The sequence below is a fragment of the Mustela nivalis genome, assembly GCF_964662115.1.
Source record: "Mustela nivalis genome assembly, chromosome: 1".
Classification (NCBI taxonomy): domain Eukaryota; kingdom Metazoa; phylum Chordata; class Mammalia; order Carnivora; family Mustelidae; genus Mustela; species Mustela nivalis.
Window position 1 is genome coordinate 134,072,921 of NC_139020.1, and position 22,780 is coordinate 134,095,700.

Genomic DNA, 22,780 nt, shown 5'->3' on the forward strand with positions numbered 1-22,780 from the left:
CGCCTTTATTTTGGTGAATTAGCAACAAAGAAAAGGATTAGCTTGAACGGGTTCTTTTCAAAAATATTTTTTTTCCTCTGGCTCCCGCTAGGGTGGAGGAAGTTGTCTCTGTTCGGAGAGGGTGGAATAGAGTGGAAGAACAAATAACTGGGAGGCTCTGCCTCTTTCGGGAGAGCGGGGGTCGGCTGCGGCCGGGGCGGGGCGGGGGGGCGGGCTGCAGAGATGGAGGCGGCCAGCAGGTGCCTGGGCTCCAGCCCCCTACCCCCACCCTCACCCCCTCCCTCATCCTCACCCAGAGCTTGGCCTCGCCCCCTGGCGGGCGAGCGTTAGGTGCCGAGGCGCGGGGGTGGGGGGCACAAACCCCGCGGGCAGCGGGAAGGAGGCCGAGGGGGGCTGTCCGGGCCCGACATACACCGAGAGGTTGGCACCCCCCGGCACCCCTAGTCCGCAGCCCCCAGGAATATGTCCGCGGCCGGGGCGCGGAGTAGAGCCCCGGGGAGGAGAACCGGGGGAGGGCGTGTGCAGTGGCGGCGGCGGCAGCGGCAGCGGAGCCGCTAGTCCCCTCCCTCCTGGGGGAGCAGCTGCCGCCGCCGCCACCATCAGCGCGCGGGCCGCGGCCGGAGCGAGCCCGGCGAGCGGCGCGCGCGGGGGAGGGCGGGGGCGGGGAGGGGGGTGGGCGAAGGGGGCGGGAGGGCGTGGGGGGAGGGTCTCGCTCTCCCGGCGACCAGAGCCCGAGAGGGAGACCCTGGCGGCGGCGGCGGCGGCGGCGGCGCCTGACACTCGGCGCCTCCTGCCGTGCTCCGGGGCGGCATGTCCGAGGCTGGAGGGGCCGGGCCGGGCGGCGGCGGGGCAGGGGCCGGGGCAGGGGCCGGGCTCGGGGCGCTGCCCCCGCAGCCCCCCGTGCTGCCGCCCGCGCCGCCGCAGGGCTCCCCGTGCGCCGCCGCCGCCGGGGGCTCGGGCGCCTGCGGACCGGCGACGGCAGTGGCGGCGGCGGGCACGGCCGAAGGACCAGGAGGCGGCGGCTCGGCCCGGATCGCGGTGAAGAAGGCGCAACTGCGCTCGGCTCCGCGGGCCAAGAAACTGGAGAAACTCGGAGTGTACTCCGCCTGCAAGGTACTCGCTCGCCGCTCCCCGGCCGCCCAGGGGGGCTAGGGCCCTGCCTGCGGGACCCCCGCCCCCTCCCCCTCCAGCCCCCGTCCCCGCCTCCCTCCTCCCGCCTGGGGCCGCTGCACCGCGGAAGTGCTGCTGTCGCCCGCGCCCAATTTGCTGCTTCTCGGACCAGAGTCCTGTTGGGTTGGACGGAGGGGATCGCGGAGATCGGGAGCCTTTCATTCTTGCCCCTCTGCGTCTGCGCTCCTAGGCTGCCCTGGGGCTTTGTTGCTCTGTAGGAGCTCGCCAGAGGCACCTTTCAGAGAGTGGAGCTGCGCTGAGTGGAGAGCGCCCCAGGGCCAAGGAAACCTCTTTTGGGGTATCTGAGCGCCCCCTCTTTCCCCGTCCTCTCCGCGTGTCCCATTGGGAGGAGCTGAGTGGAAAGAGTGAGAGTGAAATAGGCTTCAGGACTCCCAGCGCTTTGGGAGCTCGAAGGGGCGGAACGCGCGGGGAGGGAACGTGGGCACAGCCCGAGGCGAGGGTCCAGGAGCTCCCGGCTCCTTGGGCTGAGGGCGGAGGCGCTGCTGCGCGCGGTGACAGCCCGGTCATTATTGTATTATTACTTGTTTAGTTAAAACGCTGTCCCAGCTGCTCGAGGTGTAAACAGGATTTGGCAAGGTGACAGCCCAGCGCGGCGGGCCCTACTGCTCAGTTTGAGGACACGCGTTTCTTGCCATCCCCTTTGCGTCCCAGCTCTCGGCCCCCCGTAGCTCCTCAGCTGCAAATCCAGATGTGGGCGCCGTGCTCCCAGGGTGAGAGGATTGCCCGAGGCCCCGGGGCAAGCTGGCCCTGCGCTGTCAGCAGCGGCTTTGTTTTGACAGGGTGACAGCTGAGGGGGGCGGGGACTTGGCCTTGTCAGCTCCTGCGGCCTGTGGCTGAGGCGGGGAAGAGACACTCACTCACACACCTCCCATGTATCTCCGGCCTGCTGCAAACAGGGTCAAGTTCCCAGATTCCAGATTCCCACAACTAAGCTCCAGGGGCCACTTCTGAATTTTAATGTAAAGATTATTAATCCTGCTGGAACCTCTCTTCCAAGCGAAGCTGTTTTTAGTATTTACTGGAGCCTCTCAACCTCGGGAGAAGTCTGTGCTTACCCTTTTCCCCACACCATTCACATCCTCACCTATATGTTGAATGCCTACCGTGTACTTAACACTATATGGGTTTAATAAATATTTGTTGGACAAATGTAGGATCTAGCTCTAGTGCTTTTCAAACTTTAAGGTGCATAGGAATCACCTGGGGGAACTGTTAAAATTCTAATTCTGAATCTATAGGCCTGGGTGGGGGGCCGGCGAGATTCTGCATTTCTAATGAGCTCTCAGCAGATGTGATGCTGGTCCAGTAACCACACTTCAAGGAGCAAGTCCCTAATTCAGACCCGGGCAGTATATTATAATCCCTTTCGAATTCGGTCAAGAAAGCACACTGCCCTCCTCTGAGAGCAATACATGGTTGGTATTTATGGAGGACTGCGAAAAAGATAGAGGGGAGTATACTTCTAAGAAGGGTGATGGGCCAAGAGGTGGTTATAAAAAGACATTAAGACTAATAGCAAGACCTGGAGTGCAGTGGGCAGAAGGGAGAACTGTGCCCACAAATGAAAATAAGCTCAGGTCCTTGGTGGACCTGACGTTCCGCAGCCAGAATGGGCTCACATAGGAACTGTCAGTTCAGCTTTTCTGTCCTGGCTTTTTATTGGGTTCCCATGAATAACACTTTCTTTCCCAGCTGCCTGCTATTGCCTTAATACCTGAAAACTTCCCTGAAGTTTTGGTTCCCCAAACCATGAGCCTGTGTTATGTGCTCTGCATTGGTATTTTTTTTTTTTTAAAGATTTTGTTTATTTATTTATTTGACAGACAGAGATCACAAGTAGGCAGAGAGGCAGGCAGAGAGAGAGGAGGAAGCAGGCTCCCTGCCGAGCAGAGAGCCCGATGTGGGGCATGATCCCAGGACTCTGGGATCATGACCTGAGCCGAAGGCAGAGGCTTTAACCCACTGAGCCACCCAGGCGCCCCTGCATTGGTATTTTTGATCCTTTCAGATTTCCAGGAGTGAAATATAGGCCCTTTTCTAACATTTGTGACTTGAGGGGTCCTGTTCACATTAACAACCAAACTTTCAGGAAGGGAAAACTTCTCATCAGAGGCCTCTTTTTCTGGTCCTGGGAGACTCTGGAAGTGTCTGTTTTCATTTGCTCATTCATTCACTAAATATTTAGAGGAGTCTCAACTAGGTGCCAGGCATTGTGCTGGATGCTGGGACTATGACCCCCAGAATGTGTCTTTCTGGAGCTACTGAGTGTATGTGTATGTGTGCGTGCATGTGGGCATGTATGGGTTTTCGGGCCCAGGGAGGTGGGCAGTGAACCATTTACAATGATGGGGGGAAAAAAACCTGCTTTCTCAAGGTGGTATTAGAACTCAGAGGAGAGCAGTTCTTGGGCTGGAGCATGGGTGGGGTAGGAATGGCTTCCTGGAGGAAGTGTCAGCGGGTGCTAAGGACTCTTGGCAGCACAGGGTGGGGTGACGCGAAGCTTCTTGAAGTGGAGAAACTGAAAGCACTTGTGAAAGCTTGGAGCTGGGCCAGAAGGAGCTAACACCGCCTTGGCAGAGGCCACCAGGTTGGGGGTCAATGTGTGTGGCCAAGAAGGCATTGTGGAATCCAGGAATTTTAACCTGGGGAGTGACATTTTCTCTGATTTGCCTCCCCCCCCCCCTTCTTTTTCTTTATTAAACTGCTTTGTTGGGTGTGAGTGGTTCTTTCTCAGCTTGTCTCTATCCTTCACCTAAGAAAGCCCCAAAAGGACAGATTCCTCTGCCTTTTGTTACTGATGGTCCCCTTGGCAAATTGGGGGGAGTAGAGAGGTGAGAGAATGAGGAGGGACCTGGAAAGAGATGAGTAGTTTATTGGGGGCTATTAAAAGAAAAACAGGTCCCAGACCTGATAAAAGATCTGGCCTTTAAACTTCACAAATGAAACAGAAGGAGGAGGGAGCTAGTTCACAGCTCTGGTGGTATGCCACACCCTGGAGAGGAAAAAAAAAAAAGAAAGAAAGAAACAAACAAACTTGTTTTGCAGGATCCAGGGTAGAGTTCTTTGAACTATGTTCTGGCAAAGGTTGCTTCAGAGAGTCCCTTTGGTTCTGTGTGACCCAGTCAGAGTAATCATTAAAAATGTAGATCTAACTATGTTATACCTCTGCTTGGGACCCTTCATTTCCCTTTGCTGTGGTCCACAGTGCCCTGTATTGCCTGACCACTATTATGTCTGGCTCCTTTTCAGTCTTCGTGAGCATGGTTCCCTTCTACCTCAGGGCCTTTGCACATACTGTTTACTGGGATTAAAAGCTCTTCTTGACTCATTTTCAAATTAATTCCCAACTCTTCCTGCGCATGTAACATTCCTTGCATTTCCTTTACCTGACTGGCCAGCCCTCCCATTGTAAATTGTTTGGCACCCCCTTGTGCTTATTTTTCCTTCCTAGTGCTTTTATCACAATTTTTAAGTGTGTGATTATTTGGTATGTGTTTGTCTCTGAAAGGATTCTAAGTGTTGTGGATCTTGACTGGGCAAATGAACTAGAGAAGAGGAAACTGAGGAAATGATTAGTTCTTAAGGAGAGTAGTAGTGAAATTTTAGCCTGACTGCTTCTTGACAATTGGGTAGAGGGAATTTTTTAACATTATACATTTCTAGGTATCTCACAGGGGTCCACCGAACTGGGTTTTTAGTGTTACAGAAAAAACCCAAGTAAATGGATGGGTAGGCCAAATCTCAGTCTCCTTGAATTTAAGTATAATTTATCTACTAAAAAACCCCACTGACTCTTCCTAATGAAATAGGCCATTTATACCTGAAAGGAAGTACTAGGGTATAGTAACCAAGAGCATGTGCTTCTGTGTTTAGATTTCAGGATGTCCAGCAGTGTGACCTTGGACAGTAACTTTGCCTCAGCCTCCATTTCCTTGTGTGTAAAGTAGGAATAATACTACTGTCTCATTGCATAACAGGGAGGATTTAAACTGGGCTAATATGTATGAGGCATCCAGCTTTGTGTCTGGCCCATGGTAAGCCCCTACGGCAGTCCAGAGTGGGGAATACACTGCTAATGTAGAAGTCAGGAAGGAACGTAGGATTTAGAGAATCTCAGGTCTCAGCTCTGCCACTGTGTGAGGCTGGGCCAAGTCATTCAGTTTTTCCCTGAGCCTTGATGACTTCCTCTATAAAATGGAGACTATAACTTCAACCTTGAAGTTAAAAGAGAAAGGGTCCTCCAAAGTTCCTGGAACCTAAAAGTGTTGGATTGATGCTGGGTAAGTGGAATTGCTGCATTGTCTGTCAGTCAGTGGCCACAGAGCATTGATGGAGAACCTAGTTGCTTTGATTCTGGGCTGAATGCCATACTTGAAGTGTGACACGGGCTATAAAATTAGGCTTCACTTAAAAAAAAATGGTTTATAATCTAAAAGTAACACTGATTGTAGAATATGCAGAGGACAGAGGCAGAGAAAAATTACCTGCCTACCAGCTAGGAGCTGGTGAATGGGGCACTAGAGCAAGCCTTAAAACCATGGAGAGCCCACAACACCGTTGTATTTGTCAGTCACTCCTCCAGAGAGCAAATTTCTTTTTCAACTGTCAAAATCTTGAGCAGTGGATCTTACCCAGAAGCTATTTTTATCCCCAACTCCCCAGGGGATATTTGGTGATGTCCGGGGGCATTTTTGGTCATTGTCAACGTGGGTGAAGGAGTGTTACTGGCAAGTAGTGAATAGAGGCCCAGGATGTTACTAAGTATCCCACTCTGCACAGGCCAGACTGCGCAACAATTATCTGGCCCCAAGTGACAGTAGTGCTAGAGTTGAGAAAACCTGTTTTAGAGGAAAACTGTATTGACCCAGAATACTGTGAATACATTTGCAACATAGGAAAAAGTAATGCTTTTAAGGTTAATTTGCATAACACTTGAAACCTGAAAAATGTCACTTTGTGAATCATGGGGCATATTTCTAAACAGCTTTACTGTGGTATAATTTATAGATCATAAAAGTCAACAGCTGTAAGTGTGCAGTCAGATGCTTTTGAGTTAAAGTACATAGTTATGTGTCCATCACTACAGTTTAGTCTTACAACTCTTCTGTCTCCCTAAAAACTTTCCTCTGTCCTGGGCACCTCTTTAAGATGATACTTTGTATCAATTCACAGCTTGCAAGCAGAAACCAAATTAAAAATACCTTTTTGGAGATTTGTAAGTATGTATGCTGTATGATTACAGCAAAGCACAAAACAGGGAGGGGTGTAGATACAATATTTTTTTTGTTTGTTTTTTTGTTTTGTTTTGGTTTTGGTTTTTAGATGCAATGTTTTTAAAAGAGTGGTCTTCAGCCACAAAAATCTATAGCATACAGCTATTTCACGTGTGGTGACTTCTGGAAGAGGCTGTGGTATTGTGGAGCCAGGCACACATAGGAAAAATATTTGGCAGGAGCAATACAAACAGCCGGAGAGAAAGATGACCAAATTTAATTGTTTCCTTATAAACTTTCAGGGAAGATGGAAATTCAAGCCTGCAAAGCCTTCAGATTGCGATTTGCAGCTTTATGTAATTGAGAAAGTAGTTTACAGGGCAAAAGAGAACAAAAATCTGCTGAGGAGTGTTTTGTTTTCGGAAGCATGTGCTTGCAAATAGCGTTTGGTGATGCAGTGCTGGTGTGTTGTTTTGATTTTGATTTTTGGGGGGTGGATTATTTTGTCTTTTTTTTTTTTTTAAACACTGAGCAGGTCTAAACCTGATTACTTGTCCACATAGGCAGGACTTAATTCTATTTCTGTCAGGTAAATCCCCAGGTCTAACCTATCATAAGGGAGTATTGAGGGTAAAATACCCAGTTTCATGTGAGGTAACTTGGAACGATCAGAACATCTGCTTCTCAGATAAAAGATTTGGATACTCTGTGCAGTGCCAATAAAACTCGGATTTCCAAGGCTCAGTGCCTTCTGATTTAGTTCGCTCCCTGCTCCAGCAGAGGAAGGTTGTTATTTAGGAATACTTGTCAACCGTTTCTTACTTGGTTTCCTCCTCCTAATCTGATTCAAACTCAAAGCACCTGTGGCAGCACTGGAGGCGGGCTGACTGGCCAGCTACCTGAGCATACTGGGAGAATCCTCCTCCTTCTCCCTCTGTGCTAGGTGCCTTCGGGCAGCCACGAAACAGTGTCCGGCAAGTGAGGTCGGAGTCGGGGCCCCACCTCATCCACTTACTGTGAGGATGGAGTGGGTTAGCGTATGGGAGAGTTCTAGGAATACAGGTAGCCCACCTACGTTAGTTTTAGTTTGCTTTTGGAAACTTTTCACGGTATCAGCTGTTTTGTTGATGGTGTTTTGCCACAGTGTTATGTGCCTTGTGTCATTTGATTCTTCTACCTGGGGCAAGAGGAAGGTAAGGAAGGTCATTTTACTAGCAGGGAACCAAGACACAAAGAGGTTAAGCAGCTTCCTCAAGGGCAGTGGTTGCTCAGGGAAGAGCTGGGCCACGTAGTCGATTTTCTTTCCAGTGCACGATTATTGCATCCCCATTCCAAACTTGCACATGGGGTGAAGGGGATGGTCTTCTCAGTGGTTTACAAAGAGGATTTTGGTTCAGGCGTTCCATGGTTGTCATTTGACTTTTATTGTTAGTCCTTTTGCGAGGTATGTTCAAAGGCTTTTCTAGTTCATTGAAACTGTGCAGGCCATAAAGCAGACAAAATAAGCGTTTTTTATTACTGGCCTAGGGCAGACTGATGCATGCCCTTGATTGTTTTAAAGCTGACAATCAAGAATGGTCACTGTGCTGGCCCATTAGAATTCCTCATTGAAGGAAGATGAAAGTGGTGGCTACCCAGGCTGTGGAAGGTGCTAGATGTACCAGAGAGGTAGGGAATTGGCTTTCTTGGACTTCTAGAAGTCCCAAAACAGCTCCGTGGGAGACTGTACACAAAGCACTGTTATAGCGCAATTTGAAGGAAAGTCATTTTTTTCCTTCATTTTATTATGCAGACAGTAACGTGCTCATATCATAAGCATATAGCTTGGTGAATTTTCACATAGGCACGTGGCCATGCAGCTGCCACTCAGAAAGCTGTCCAGCATTTCCAGCACCTCTCAGGCCCCCTGCTGTCTCCTCTCACCTCTGGTAACCCTTATTCGTTATTATTAGAGATCACTTTTGCTTTTCTGAAATTTGACGTAAATGGAATCATGTGGTCTGACTTCTTTTGCATCTGGCTTTTGTCACTCGCATGGTGTCTGTGAGCTGCATCCCTGTTACTGCATAGAGTAATTTGTAAAGACACATGTTCTTAATGTAAAAACAAGTTTAAAAGTCGCCAACCATTTTCAGGAATGAAGTCTTAGGATGTGGACAACTTCCTAAAATGAACTTTAATTAAATCTTTGAAGGAGAAGATGGGAATTTGATATTTTAGAATTTAGCATATGTGCAAGTTCTTGGAATACAGGGAAGAACCCATGGGGACAGGAATGGGGACAAGAAACCAAGGATGGCTGTAGATAAGCACTGGGATGGAGGAGGGGCAGAAGGCTAGGGAGGTGGGTGCTGGGGGCCTGTGATGTCACAGCTGGTGGAATGCCCAGTGTGAAAAGTTCCTTTGCCTCTGGAATCTGTATTGGTGAGTCCTTACTCGTAAATCTACGTGTGGAGCCCTGCTGTCCCACAGCCTTGGTTCTGGAAGATGTCTAGAATTATCTGTCGTATCCTGCAAGCCATGCAGAACCATACGTGTTGGGAGCTGTGGCAGAGTTTCTAGAGGGTTGGCTACAGCCCAGCACCTAACACTCTGGTAGGCATTGACATCTCTGTGTTGTGTTGTGTTGTTGGCCTATGGGATGGAGATGCAGGGAAGAGAGCATTTTCCTTCACCCCCCTTCCCCTCACATCCCCAGTACCCGGACGTGTGAAGCCATCTCTTTTCAGGAGTGGCAGTGAGGAACACAGATTTACTCTTTTACTCAAAACATAATTTTGGCATAACAGCTCTTCTTTGAAAACTCCTGTGAAATATGTAAACTTACTGTTTAACGGAATCATATGGACTGTCCACTTATGAAGTAATCTGTTCTGTAGTTGATGTATTTAACACAACAGGATTTTTGTCTTTTTAATTTGTGTGCGCATGTACGCGGGCATGTTACATTATCTTGCCATTTATTCTACATTTATTACCGTGGGCTGCTTTAAATTTCTGCTTAGGTAGCTCTTGTCTAAATTCCTTATGACAATTCACCTTTCATCACAATTGAAATAGAATTGAATCTTTTTCTATATTTTTAAAGATTTATTTTTTTAGAGCAAGTGAGTGCACACACAAGGGGGAGGGGTGGGGGAAGAGGGAGAGGAAGAGGGAGAGAGAGAGGGTGCCTGGGTGGCTCAGTGGGTTAAAGCCTCTGCCTTCGGCTCAGGTCATGATCCCAGGGTCCTGGGATCGAGCCCCGCATCGGGCTCTCTGCTCAGCAGGGAGCCTGCTTCCTCTCTCTCTCTCTCTCTCTCTGCCTGCCTCTCTGCCTACTTGTGATCTCTCTCTGTCAAATAAATAAATAAAATCTTTTAAAAAAAATTAAAAAAAAAAAGAGGGAGAGAGAGAATCTCAAGCAGACTCTGCTGAGCGGGGAGCTCAATGTGGACCCTGAGATCATGATATGGGCCAAAACCAAGAGTCAGATGCTTAACTGACTGAGCCACTCAGATGCCCCTTGAATCTGTATAATATTGAATTGCTCTCATCTCTGACACTCAGTTATATATGCTGATACCCCCTGCACTGCACACGCTTCTTCTCCACATATTGGTGTGGCTTATTGTCAAGCCTCGTTCTGGTCTGCTCTCAAATACCAACTTTTCAGAGAAGCTTTCCTGACTACCCCCTCTCAGAAAAAGCAGCTCCCCATCACTCTTTAAGTTTACCTGATTTGTTTTCCTTTACTGCGTTTTTCAACACTTGGAAATCATACACACACACACACACACACACTCACACGCGCGTGCGTGCGCGCGACCGCGAAATCATATTGTTTCCTTTGGGACAGTAGGGACTTTGGTTTACTTCCTGTCCCAGGTCCGCTGACTGTGCTTTGCACATAGTAGGACTCAATACATATTTGTTGAATAAATGGATAATTTCATATTCACAGGCTTTGTGATATTGGAAGAGAGGAAATTGTGTTGTAGAAACAAAGTAACTGAGGTTCAGAGAGGTTTAGTAATGTGCCCAAAGCCACGTGGTCCCAGGAGCAGGGCAACCCCCCACACCCTGTCTGGAGCTGGAACAGCATCTTCTGACTCTACCTACAGAGCTAAGTGCAGTTCCCTTTGAGCTTACAACAGACCTGGTGACCTTCAGCACTTGTTTGATGGCCTGGATTTCGACAAGATGGAGCAAGGGGAGTCATCACACCTACTTTGATCCTTCTCTTGAGTGAAGGATGTGAGCTTCTCTGACCACCATTTCTTCTTCTGCAAATTGGAAGTAAATTCTTACATGGGAGTTGTGTTGTGAGACGAGCAGAGTTAAAACATATGAAGTGAGGGGTGCCTGGGTGGCTGAGTTGGTTGAATGTCTGCTTCCGGCTCAGTCATGATCCTATCTGTTGTCCCCATCAGGATTGAGCCCACATTGGGCTCCAGGCTCAGTGGGGAGTCTGTTTCTTCCTCTTCCCCTGCTCCTTCCCTGCTTGTGCTCGTGCGCTCTCACTCCTCACTCTCTCAAGTAAATAAGCAAAATCTTCTTCTTTTTTTTAAAAAAAGATTAAGTTAAAAAAATATTTATTTATTTGACGGAGGGAGGCACGCGAGAAAGGGAACACAGGCAGGGGGAGTGGATGAGGGAGAAGCTGGCTTTCCGCTGAGCAGTGAGCCGGATGGTGGGCTCTATCCCAGGACCCTGGGAACATGACCTGAGCCAAAGGCAGATGTTTAATGACTGAGCAAGCCAGGTGCCCCTAAATAAACAAATCTTAAAAAAACCAAATCCCAAAAACCTATGAAGTAAGAAAAAAGCCATACCATATATTCTAAAAGCCTATATGGTGTTAGTGAACTAGAAAAAAAATCATTTACAAAGACATGTTTGCTAACTGCTATATATATTTTTTGTTGGTTTCCTGCCCACTTAAACTAAAGGTTACCATGGGCTTTCTTTAGTATTTTCTTCTCTTTGTACCCAGATGCCCAGACAGAGGGCTTATTATTTTTTTAATCAAGAGATGAATGCATGTATTTCGCAAAAAAGTGTGAATAATGTCTGTAATGATCCATTTGGAATGATATGCCACCTGACCTTAGGAGGAGGCTTTGAGTAATCTCTTCAGTGACTTCGGGGCAGGACACATGGGGTTGCTTCCATTAGTTCTCCACCCTCCTAGAAAGCCCCCATCATTGCATGCTGTCAGCCTGTACAGCCTTCCACGAGGCTTCTGTGGTATGCTGGAGATTCCAGAAGTACAGGGATGAGATCTGAGTAGTATCATAGTGACTGATGGTGGCAGCTCTAATTTGCATTAGCTCTAACAAGCTGGTGTTGAAACTGGATGGCAGAATGCCAAGGAAGCCAAGGTCAGCATTACTTTGAAATAGCAAAGTGAGTCATGTAACCCAGGATTTGCACATACCCGCAGGACTACCTGACTCACCCCACCTCCACGGGAGCATGAGTATTCGTTAGGTACCTGTGCCCAGGCTCTGCCCTGGTGGGTGGTGAGTGACAAAAGGAAGTGAAAGCCACAAGGATCCCCTCATCTTCCCGGGGAGACAGGTCTAGAGGGAAAGAAAAATTTAAGCGAATGATCAAACATGAAGTCAACACAGAGAAAACCCCTTATAAGTTGGGGCAGGTAGAGGTGTAGGAGAGAGGCTCAGCCCAAGTGGAGCAAATGGTGTAAAACTGCAGAGAAGCAGAAGTGAAGGGAGCAAGACATCAGAGTGGTTTGGAGCGTGGACCCAGGGAACTGACTGCCTGGGTTTGAATACTGATGTGCTGCTTCCTCGCTGTGTGAGCACGGGGAGATGACTTACCCTTTACAAGCCTCAGATTTCGTAGCTGTAAAATGGAGAGCGTGATATTGTCAACTTCACCCATTCATTCAACAAATTGTTATATCATGTATTATGAGCCAGGCATTGATTTAGATGCTGGGGATACAGTGACAGATGGGTTTTTACTCTTGCATAGCTTGCTTCTGGTAGCAGAAGCAGACAGTAAACAAGAAAATAACAGAAAGTGGTAAGTGCCACATGCCACACAGAGAATGAAAACAGAGAAGTAAATGAGAGTGCCTGGGGAGTTCTTCCAATACATGCCCAGAAAGGTGTCTCTGTGGATGGGGCCTGGTCTGGGGCCTGAATGATAACAAAAAGCCAGCCATTGGGTGTGTGTGTGTATGTATTTGTATGTGTGTGCAGAGGGTGCCAGGTGGGGAATGCAAAGACTTGGGGGTAGAAATGGCTTAGCATACTCAAGGGTGGCCAGGTATCCCTTGTGGCTAGATGGGGGCAAGGGGAGGAGTGCAGGAGATGAAGGGAGAGGTAAATGGGGCTAGATGGCTGAGTATGTGTAATTTTCACACGGTGAAATGATTTGATTTCTAGTTCTGTTTGTTTTTACCAAATGCATATCAAGACCCAGAGCATTTTAATCACCGTAGAAAGTTTCCTTTTGCCCCTTGCTGTTCAAATGCCTCTCAATTAGAAGTAACCACTAATCTGCTTTGTGTCATGATATATGAGTTTCGATACTCTAGAATTTCATGTAAATGATGCCACACACTACGCACTGTTCTTCCATTCAGTGTGGTCTGAGATTCATCCATGCCGCATGCCTTAGTGGTTAATTTCCTTTTATTGCTGAGGTACTGCACTGTACGGATGTACTGGTTTGTTTGTCTCTTCACCTGCTGTTGGGCATCTGGGCTGTTTCAGATGGATTTGGAAAAGATTTGGGTCTTAAAGCATCCCCTTTGGCTGCTTTGAGGAGAGTTAAGTGTGCAAGAGAAGGAGATCCAATTGAAGTTACGGCAGTATAGATGGCAGCAGGGTAGACGGCGGATGGAGGCTTGCACGAGGGTGATGGTAGTGGAGGGGGAAAATAGCAGAAGCGATAGAACTGGATTTGTTGTGGGAGGTGGTGTAAGCGAAAGACAGAAAGGAGCCAAAGGTCTAGGATTTTAGTTTGAGCAATGGAAAGGATAGTAGCTCCATTTACAAAGTTGGTCAGGACCTCCAGCGCAGCTGTTCTAGAAGTGGGCAAGCATCAAGAGTCCTTTTTCCGGATGTGTTAAATTAGGTGTGTCTTTTAGTAGTCAAGTGTTGTTTTGATAATAAAATGAGATAATCCACTTAGCTAGTTTAGTGTGGTATCTGGAATAGTCGAAGTGCTGGAAAAATGGTATCTGCCGTTTCAGTTAAAAGCAGAGCTAAATGGTAACTACTGATCTTAATAAAGGGATCAGCCAAATCAAAGAAAAAGGAAAAACAAGTACACAGGGATTGTTGGGGGTGGGGGTGGGAAGGAACCTCTGTCTGGGTAAAGAAGAAACCAGCTGATAGAAAGTCTTGAATTTCAAGTAGAAAATTTTGGACTGAATTCATTTAATAGTAGCGAGTCTTTGCACTTTAAGAAGGAGGAGCCCCAAGATATTTGAGAGTGCCAGCGAGATGTTCTAGGTTTTGGTTTTGGCTCTCTGCTTCTTTGCCAGCTGGGGTAACTCAGGCAAGCCACACCCCTAATGTAAGCATTGAATTACTTGTCCTGTGGGGTTATTGTGGGGGAGGGAATAAGATGGTGTTGGCTATAATTGCCTTGGGAAGTATTAGGCAGGAATGCTGGACGTTGTTAGTTGGCATTTTAGAGTAGAGGGATGGGTTCCGTGCATTTTAGATAGAGCGAGAGTGGGGATGTATTCAAAGTGAGAAGGAAGCTGTTTTTTCTGACCGGCTGTCGAAGGCCTGACCCAGGGCCCTGCCAGTGAGAATGGAGAAGATGTCAATCTGGGAGAGGCTTGGAAAGAAGAGTCAGATAGCCTTGGGTGAGGGCAGTGAATGCAGATGTACTGAGCCTCAGGGACTGGGAGAAAGGTGGATGGCACTGAAGGGGATAGGCTAATTGAAAAGAGGTGTTGGGGTTGAGGGTTAGCCTGACACTGACTTCCTGGGCAGAGATGACGGGTGTGGAAAGTTGGGGACGCAGCCTGGAAGTTTTGGTTTGCAGGTTGGGCTGGTTGTGTGGGGTTGCCGAGCCTCAGCCCGAATGATGCTGGGTATACCATGAGAGTGTGAGCTGTCCAGAGAAGCAGCATATGTGGCGCCGTTTGTTTTGCTCATCCCGCTGACCTGGTGCCTGAACAACAGGCTTAGAGTGAAAAATTCTGTTCGTCAGCCGGTTGTCCGGCCTGCTCCATGTCAGCCAAGCAGTTTAACAAGTCTTTCCACTGGTGAGGACTGAGCTATCTGTGCTGGCAAGAAGAGACTCAGGGATTGCCTGGGTTTAGGGTTCACCAGTTTCTTGGCCTTGGTGTCATTCAGGGCCTCTTGAGGCCCTTCCAGGGGAGAGGCGTGCTTGGGTTGGTCATAGAGGCGTGACTTAGTTGTGGTGCAGGGTCTGGCCCATCCCTAGGCCATTTAATAATGCTGGAGTCATTTAGCAGCTCTTTAGATAATGCCTAAAGGTTGGGCCTTTCATTCATTCAGACCTGATTATTTAGCAGTTTGTGATTGAGCTCCAGCCCAAGCCTAGGATTCCTTCCAGACAGTGAAGTCAGGAAGGTTTTCTGTTGATAGGATGTTGGAGTCGTCTTGGAGAGCTTGGAAGATGAGCGTTTAAATAGAGTGTTAATACCTGGGTCATTTTCTCAGGGCATAGTTTCCATTCTCCTTCTGTATCCTTGACCACTTTGCAGTATTTGCTTTGTGTTCTCGTGACTTCCCAGACCAAAATGGCACTGTTCATTAAGGTCTTCAGAGACGTTTCTGCCTGAATTAGCACGCTGGTTATCTTTTCTCCCCTTCCACTTCTGTTTTTACTTTCAATTCCGGGCAAATATATCTCCTGAGGAAAGTCTCCCACACCCACTCCCACCTTCTCCTTTTCTCTTACACCAAGAGTACCCAGATTTTGGGGGGCACCTGTCTGGCTCGGTGGAGCATGCCACTCTTGATCTTGTGGTGAGTTCGAGCCCCACGTTGGGTACAGAGATTACTTAAAAATAAAAATCTTAAAAAAAAAAAGTATCCAGTTTTTTAAAATCCCAGTTTCAAGTCCTAGCTTTATGGTGTCTCCTGGATTTCCAGGTACAACTGTGTGAACTGGAAGGATTTTCACGGTGGAGAAAGAATTTCTGTCCCAGAAAGGATTAGCTAGCCATTTACATTTACATTTAAACTGAATATGGAAAACTGAAGCTCATCTTGGGAAAAGAGGAAGGTGTCAGCACTTCCATCAGACCACTTTCTTCTTTCAGGTCTTTGCTACTCCACGTGGGGTCCTCACCTGGGAACTTCTTAAGAAAAGCAGGATCTTGGGCTGCACCTCAGACTTACTGAATCTGAATCTGAATTTTAAGATTTCCTGCGTGATTCAGGAGCAGATTAAAGTTTGAGAAGCCCAGCTCCAGATCCCAAGAGCATTATCCAAATTGCTTCGAAAGCAGTTGGCTTCCAAATTTATTGGGATCACAACTGCTTTCAGGACTTCAGGTGTTGTTGTTTGAAAATAGGATTAAAAGATATATATATATATATATATATATATATATATATTTTTTTTTTTTTTCCCCCAGAGTAACACGTGCACACCATTTAGAGGAAAATTCAGACAGCTCACTACAGTGGCAAATGAAAATGTTAGCCCTCTCCCCCAACCTCCTGCATCCTGGCTTTCACTCCCTTTCTTGAATCTGCAGAACAAGTCTGTCTCCTCTCCCTCCCCCGCAGACTGCACCCTACAGTTTATACTACAATCCAAGGAGCGCAACAGAAATCCATTTGGAGTCCGGTTAGGCTTGAATTGAAGCTGTGAACATGCCAGAAAGTTGGATGTCGGCAAGGCTAGAGTGTTGAATGAGAGAGCCCAAAAGAAGTACCAGTGAATATGGCTTCATTATTAGCAAGTTATTTTTTTTTTTTTCATTATTAGCAAGTTTTAATTGTTTCAAAGTCTCCATTCATTTTAAAAACAGGGCAACCTACTTAATGACTTATTCCCATCATTCCTCTTTTGCCAAGACAAATTCTGACAGTGGAACTGTGGCTACCTAGACACTGACTTATTTTGCCTTTTCAGATCAGGGGAGGACAAGGATGGAGACCCCCATTTGCTGGTCTTCCCCCCTCTCTCAATATTAAAGAAGCTTATTAAGCTTCTTTAATGTTGAGGAAGCTTATTAAGCTTCTTTAATATTGAGAAGAAAATATACCTCAATTTTGGGACGCATTTTTGGCAAAATTTTGCAGAAGACCTGTATTTGAAAGGATAGTTAGTTATTAGCAGTTCTTGCCTTTTAATTTTTAAAATTTTATACTTTTAAAGACTTATTTATTTTAGTGGGAGGGGAGATCAAGCCCACTCTATGTTGAACTTGGAGCCCATCTCAGGGCTCAGTCCCATGACCTTGAGATCACAACCCAGGGCAGAATCAGACACTTAACCAGCCGTGCAACCCATGTGCCCCAGTTCTTGTCTTTTTAAAAAACTTTAGTGAGATATAATTGGATGCCCTAAAAGTCTGTGGTTTTAAGTTTACAATTCAATGACTTTTAGGAAAATTAAGTTTTAGATTTCCATCTCCCCCAAAAGATCCTTATGTCCATTTGCAGTCAAACCTGTTTTCACTTCAGCCTCAGACAAACCAGTCTACTTTCTGTGTCTATATATTTGCCTTTTCTGGAACTGATACAAATGGAATTATACAGTATGGGCCTGGCTTCTTATACTTAGCATAATGTTTTGAAGCTCATTCCTATGGAATATATATCACCATCTCATTCTTTTTTAATGCCAGATAATATTCTCCTTTGTGGAGATCCTTATTTTGTGTATGTATTCACCAGTTGATGGACATTTGAATGCTTTCCACCTTTGGCTAGCTGGTATGAATCATGTTGAGTGGACATGAGCGTGCAAAGGTTTGTATGGGTATAGGTTTCATTTCTCTCAGGCAGCTACTTTGGTATAGGTTTGAGGGCATTATGGTAAATTTATGTTTAACTTCCAAAAACACCTTTTTTTAAGTTGTGGTAAAATACACATCACATAAAATGTACCATCTTGACCATTTTTAAATGAATCATTCATTAGCATTAAGAAACTCATGTTGTTGGGGCACCTGGGTGCTACCTGGGTGGCTCAGTCAGATAATCATCTGTCTTTGGCTCAGGTCATGATCTCTGAGTCCCAGGATGATTGGACTCTGCCCTCAGAGGGGGGGGTGTCTCGCTGTCCTACTGCCCCCTCCCCACTTGGGCTCTCTCTCACTCTCAAATAAATAAAATCTTCTAAAAAAGAAGAAAGAAGAGACACTCATATTGCGGTGCAGCTCTCACTAACGACCAGTATCTACGAACTCAATATCATCTTCCCAAACTGAAACTTTATACCCATTCAACAATAATTCTCATTCTTCCTTGTCCTCAACTCCTGGCAGCCATCATAGCCTACTGACTTTTCTGTGATCTGTCTACGCTAGGCATCCCAAACAAATGGAGCCATACAGTGTTTGTCCTTTTGTGACTGGCTTATTTTACCTAACACATTGCCCTCAGGGTTCATCCATATTGAACCATGTGTCAGAATTTCTTTTCATTTTTAAGGCTGAATAGTATTCCCTTCTGTTATATACTACAGTTTGTTTATCCATTCTCTGTCAGTGGACACTTGGGTTACTTCTACATTTTAGTTATTACAAATAGTGGTTTTGTGAACTTGAGTGTGAAGTTAAATATTTAAGTTCCTACTTTCAATTCTTTGGGGTATATACCCAGAAGTGGAATTGCTAGATCATATGGTAATTCTATTTTTAATATTTTGAGGAACTGTCATACTGTTTTTCATAGTGCCTGGCCAATTTTCCTTTCCACCAACAATGCACGAAATTTCCTGTTTCTCTATTTCTCTACATTCCTACTAGCACTTGTTCTTTTCAGTGTTTTTGTTAATAGCCATCCTGATGAGTATGAGGGGATATCTCATGGTGGTTGTGATTTGCATTTTCTTAAGGATTAGTGATTTTGAGTATCTTTTCATGTACTTATTGACCATTTGTATGTCTTTAGAGAAATGTCTGTTCAAGTCTTTTGACCATTTTTTTCTATTAGGTTGTTTATTCTTTTGTTGTTGGGTTGTAGGAGTTCTTTATATAATCTGGATATTAACCTCTTACCAGGTATTTGGGAGGGGTTTTTTTGGTTTGTTTTTGTTTTTTAAGATTTATTTATTTATTTATTTATTTATTTATAGAGAGAGAGATCACAAGTAGGTAGAGAGGCAGGCAGAGAGGGGAGAAGCAGGCTCCCTGCCGAGCACAGAGCCGGATGCAGGATGTAGGGGCTCCATCCCAGGACCTTGGGATCATGACCTGAGCTGAAGGCAGAGGCTTAACCCACTGAGCCACCCAGGTTCCCTGTTTGGTTTTTTTTTTTTTTTTAATTCTGTGGTTTGCATTTTCACTCTATTGATTGTGTTCTTTGATGCTCAGAAGTTTTTAATTTTTTTTTTAAAAATTTTATTTATTTATTTATTTGACAGACAGAGATTACAAGTAGGCAGAGAGGCAGGCAGAGAGAGAAGGAAGCAGGCTCCCTGCTGAGCAGAGAGCCCAATGCGGGACTTGATCCCAGGACCCTGAGATCATGACCTGAGCTGAAGGCAGCGGCTTAACCCACTGAGCCACCCAGGTGCCCAGAAGTTTTTAATTTTGATTAAATCCATTTTTTTTTCTTTTGTTGCACGTGTTTTTGGTGTCCTATCAAGAAATTACTGCCAAATTCAATATCATGAAGCTTTTCTTCTGTTTTCTTTTAAGAGTTCTATAGTTTAGGTTTTACGTTTTAAGTCTGATCCATTCGGAAGTAATTTTTGTATGTAGTGTGAGGCAAGGGTTGAACAGCATCATTCTTTTGCAGGTGAATATCCAGTTTTTCTAGTTGTTGAAAAAAACTGTCCTTTCCCCATTGAATGGTTTTGGCAAAAATCATTTGATTTTTTTTAAAATATTTTATTTATTTGACAGATGGAGAGATAGCCAGAGAGGAAACACAAGCAGGGGGAGTGGGAGTGGGAGAAGCAGGCTTCCTACTGAGCATGGAGCCCGATAGTGTGGCTCGATCCCAGAACCCTGGGATCACAACCTGAGCCAAAGGCAGCTGCTTAATGACTGAGCCTCTGAGATGCCTCAAAAATTATTTGAATTTTATTTGAGGGTTTATTTTTGGACTCTTTATTCTGTTCCATCAGTCTGTGTTTAAGAAACCACCAAAGTCTTTTCTACAGTGGCTACTATTTTACATCCCCTCCAATACTGTTTGAAGATTCTCGTTTCTCCATATCCTTGTCAACATTTTTTATTGTCTGCTCTTTTGACTACAGTCATCCTTGAGGATATGAAGTTGTATCTCATAATGGTTTTGTTGACTTAAACATTCTACTTTGGTCTAACCCAGAGCGGAGAGGTAGTAAAATAGAGTGAGGACCTCCACGCACAAACACAGGACCACAGACACCTGCCTGAATATACCCAGTGCTTCTGCAGGATAGACTGAAAATGTTCAGGCAGATCTTAGAGCCTCAGTTTTCTCTTCTGAATAATGGGAATAATTAATACCTTCCTCATACAGAATGAGATAAGAACAAGTGTTCAAGTGCATTTCTTATTGTGGGTGCTTGATAAATGTTGGATTCATAGTTTTACTCCATAAATTTCCCTTCAGTGTGTTCTTGCTCTGGGACATCCTTGTCACTGATTTCAGTTTTCTAGCAAATAGGGCTTCCCAGTATTTTAAGCATGACTGAATCCTTCTAGTCAGCTTGGCTGTCTTTCTCTTGTTCCTCTGGATGTCACCCAAATATCTTCACACCCATCTCATCGCCACTGAGTGAACTGTAAGCACTCTACTCACTTGTCTGTCTGTCTTCTGAGTCACGATGGCTTGTTTATCCAGTTCAACTTCCTTCTCATCCTCTGTCCTGGCTTCTGCAGACTACAATGGAGGCTGTTGCATTCTTTTGCCATGTAACCCTGGATTCTACTGGGGCAAAACCGTTTTTATCCTGGGCCTGTTGAAGCAATCCAGTGGACTTTTCTTCTTGGTTCTGCTATATCTGTCTTGGGGGAGACGAAGTCATCTGGCAGCTTTCCCCTCCTTGTGCCGGGGTTGCTAGTTGCTGTGGTAATTGGCTTAGCAGCACAATCCCTAAAAGGTTGTCCTTCAGCTGGTACTTAGTTAAAGCCGCAGGCCAGTCCCCGTGGGAGTTCCCGTAGATAGCAGCTGTCTTGCCTAATTAAGGAGAGATGGGGAAAGGTGCTTTGAAGGAAAACTCTTATCTGGAAGAACAGTGGCTGGGCCTGCACATCTGGAAAGGAGATATAAAGGCCAAGGCAAAGGGCATGGGGTGGTAGCTTGGAACACATGGCAGAAAGTGCTTTGCTGGCAGTCAAGGATAATGGCATTGAATGTTTCCTAAAGGACTTAGTATGTCCTCTTTAGTAAACTGGGCAAGAAGTCCCACACGTATTAAATTTTTGTGCGCTTAGGTTTCCATGTTTCCTATGGTGCATGTACATGTGTAGGAAGTGCTCTGTATATCCTGCCCCACCAGCCACCTCCAAAAAATCCTGAAACAAGTGAGCCAAGCTCAAGGAATTTCCAGGTATCTCAGAGGGGTATAACTTGAACCACTTAGAACCACTTAGAAAATGTTGGGACTATTCTAGGCATAAGCTGTAATGGTCTACAGCAAAGACTTGGGTTTTGGAGGGGGGATAGATTGCTTTTAAACTCTACCGCAGTGATGTCCAATGGAAATATACTATGAGCCACATATATAACTGAACATTTTTTACTAGCCACGTGTATTAGTTTACTAGGACTGCTATAACAAATTATCACCAACAAGGTGGGTTAAAGCAACAGAAACTTCCCTTATTCACAGTTTTGGATGCCCGTGGTCTGAAATCAAGGTGTCAGCAGGCCACATACCCTCCAGAGGCTCTGGGAAGAATCCTTTTGTGCCTCCTGGCAGTCGCTGGCATTCCTTGGTGTGTAGATGTATCACTCCAAGGAATGAGTCTTTGCCTCTGGCTTCACATGGCCTGTGTATCTATGATCTCCCTCTCCTTTTTTTTTTTTTTTTTTTTCTTATGAAAGCACCACTTACTGGTTTCAGGGCCCTAAGTCCAGGATAATTTAATCTCAACATTCTTAAGTAATCATACCTGCAAAAATCATCTATATTCCAATAAGATCCCATGTGGGGCCCCAAGTGGACATGCACTTGGGGGGACACTGTTCAACCCACTCCAACACATTGAAAAAGGAGAGAGAAAAATCAACCGTTAAATTTGATTAATTGTAGTATATTCTTTAACTTACTACCCCACAAGATCACTGTAACATGTAACCAACAGATAATAATTCTTAATGAGGTATTTTAATATTCTTCTTTTGCTTTTGACACTAAGTCTTTGAAATCCAGTATTTACTTTACGCTCAGGAGGCATTCCCAACTTGGACCTGCTACCTTTTGAAGACTGAACCCCCACTTGTGTCTGTCTTCCACATCCTGGCCGGCACAGTTGCAGGGCTGTGGGGCTGACAAAACGTTTAGACTGCTCTGTGTTTTTCCTGTGTTTTCTTCCTCTCTCCTTTGCTCTCTCTGTCCTTTTATCTTCCTGTTAGTTTTCAGGGAGTTTTCTATTTATTTGGAAGAAGTCTCGTTTGTTCTAACAAAAGACATGAAAGTCTACTTTGTGAAAGCTGCTGAGATCCCAGGACTCAGTGGGGGAAGCAAAGTGAGCCAGTTCTGAAAGAAAAAGTCCTTTATTCAGTTACATTTGTGAGTGTTTATTGTTGAATTCATTAAGCACTTCTGTCACAAGTAGCTTAAATAAGTGTGGTTAATATTTGGGATGTAACCTTTTTTTATTAGTAAGGGCAGTACAAGAGTTTATTCTTCCAAAATCTCTCTGCCATGAGATCTGTGACCCATTTTCAGCCCTCCATGAACACGGCCATTCTTCCCTGTCATGTTAAGACAAGAGGGGAATAAAGTTTTCTTTCTGGGCTGATTACTCTAAGTCTGTTGCAATAGTGAAGTTAAGATTTATATCTTTAAAAATCTATATTGTCTTCTTTAAGAATTGCATGCTTGTTATTTTTTGGCTTGAACCTCAGTAAAGGCTTTTATGAGCAACCCCACGGGAAGAAAAGTTTTGGATCCTTGAATTCCTAAATGTGGTTTGTGATAAGGATGTGTGGTTTCTGCCCTTCCTCCCCCACAACTGATTTATACCAAGCCTCTTTTATTGTCGTTGGAATTTTTCTGGAATTATGATTTCCCCTCAGATGAATTAATGTTAAAGA

General features: G+C 45.6%; 1 protein-coding gene across 5 annotated transcripts in view; it reads left to right on the forward strand.

Moving 5' to 3' along the window:
• Window positions 1-681: 681 nt before the first annotated feature.
• The window catches only part of KAT2B (lysine acetyltransferase 2B), a 102,325-nt gene continuing 80,226 nt past the window's right edge, over window positions 682-22,780 (forward strand). For 2 of the 5 annotated variants that reach the window (XM_082747757.1, XM_082747759.1), the window contains exon 1: window positions 682-1,113. In XM_082747757.1, the coding sequence (XP_082603883.1) occupies window positions 811-1,113 (303 nt within the window). In that variant the 5' untranslated portion in view covers window positions 682-810. Of the gene's footprint in view, window positions 1,114-8,846; window positions 9,000-22,780 lie in introns of those variants that run through there. The other 3 variants (XM_082747758.1, XM_082747760.1, XM_082747761.1) reach the window with 2 other exon arrangements.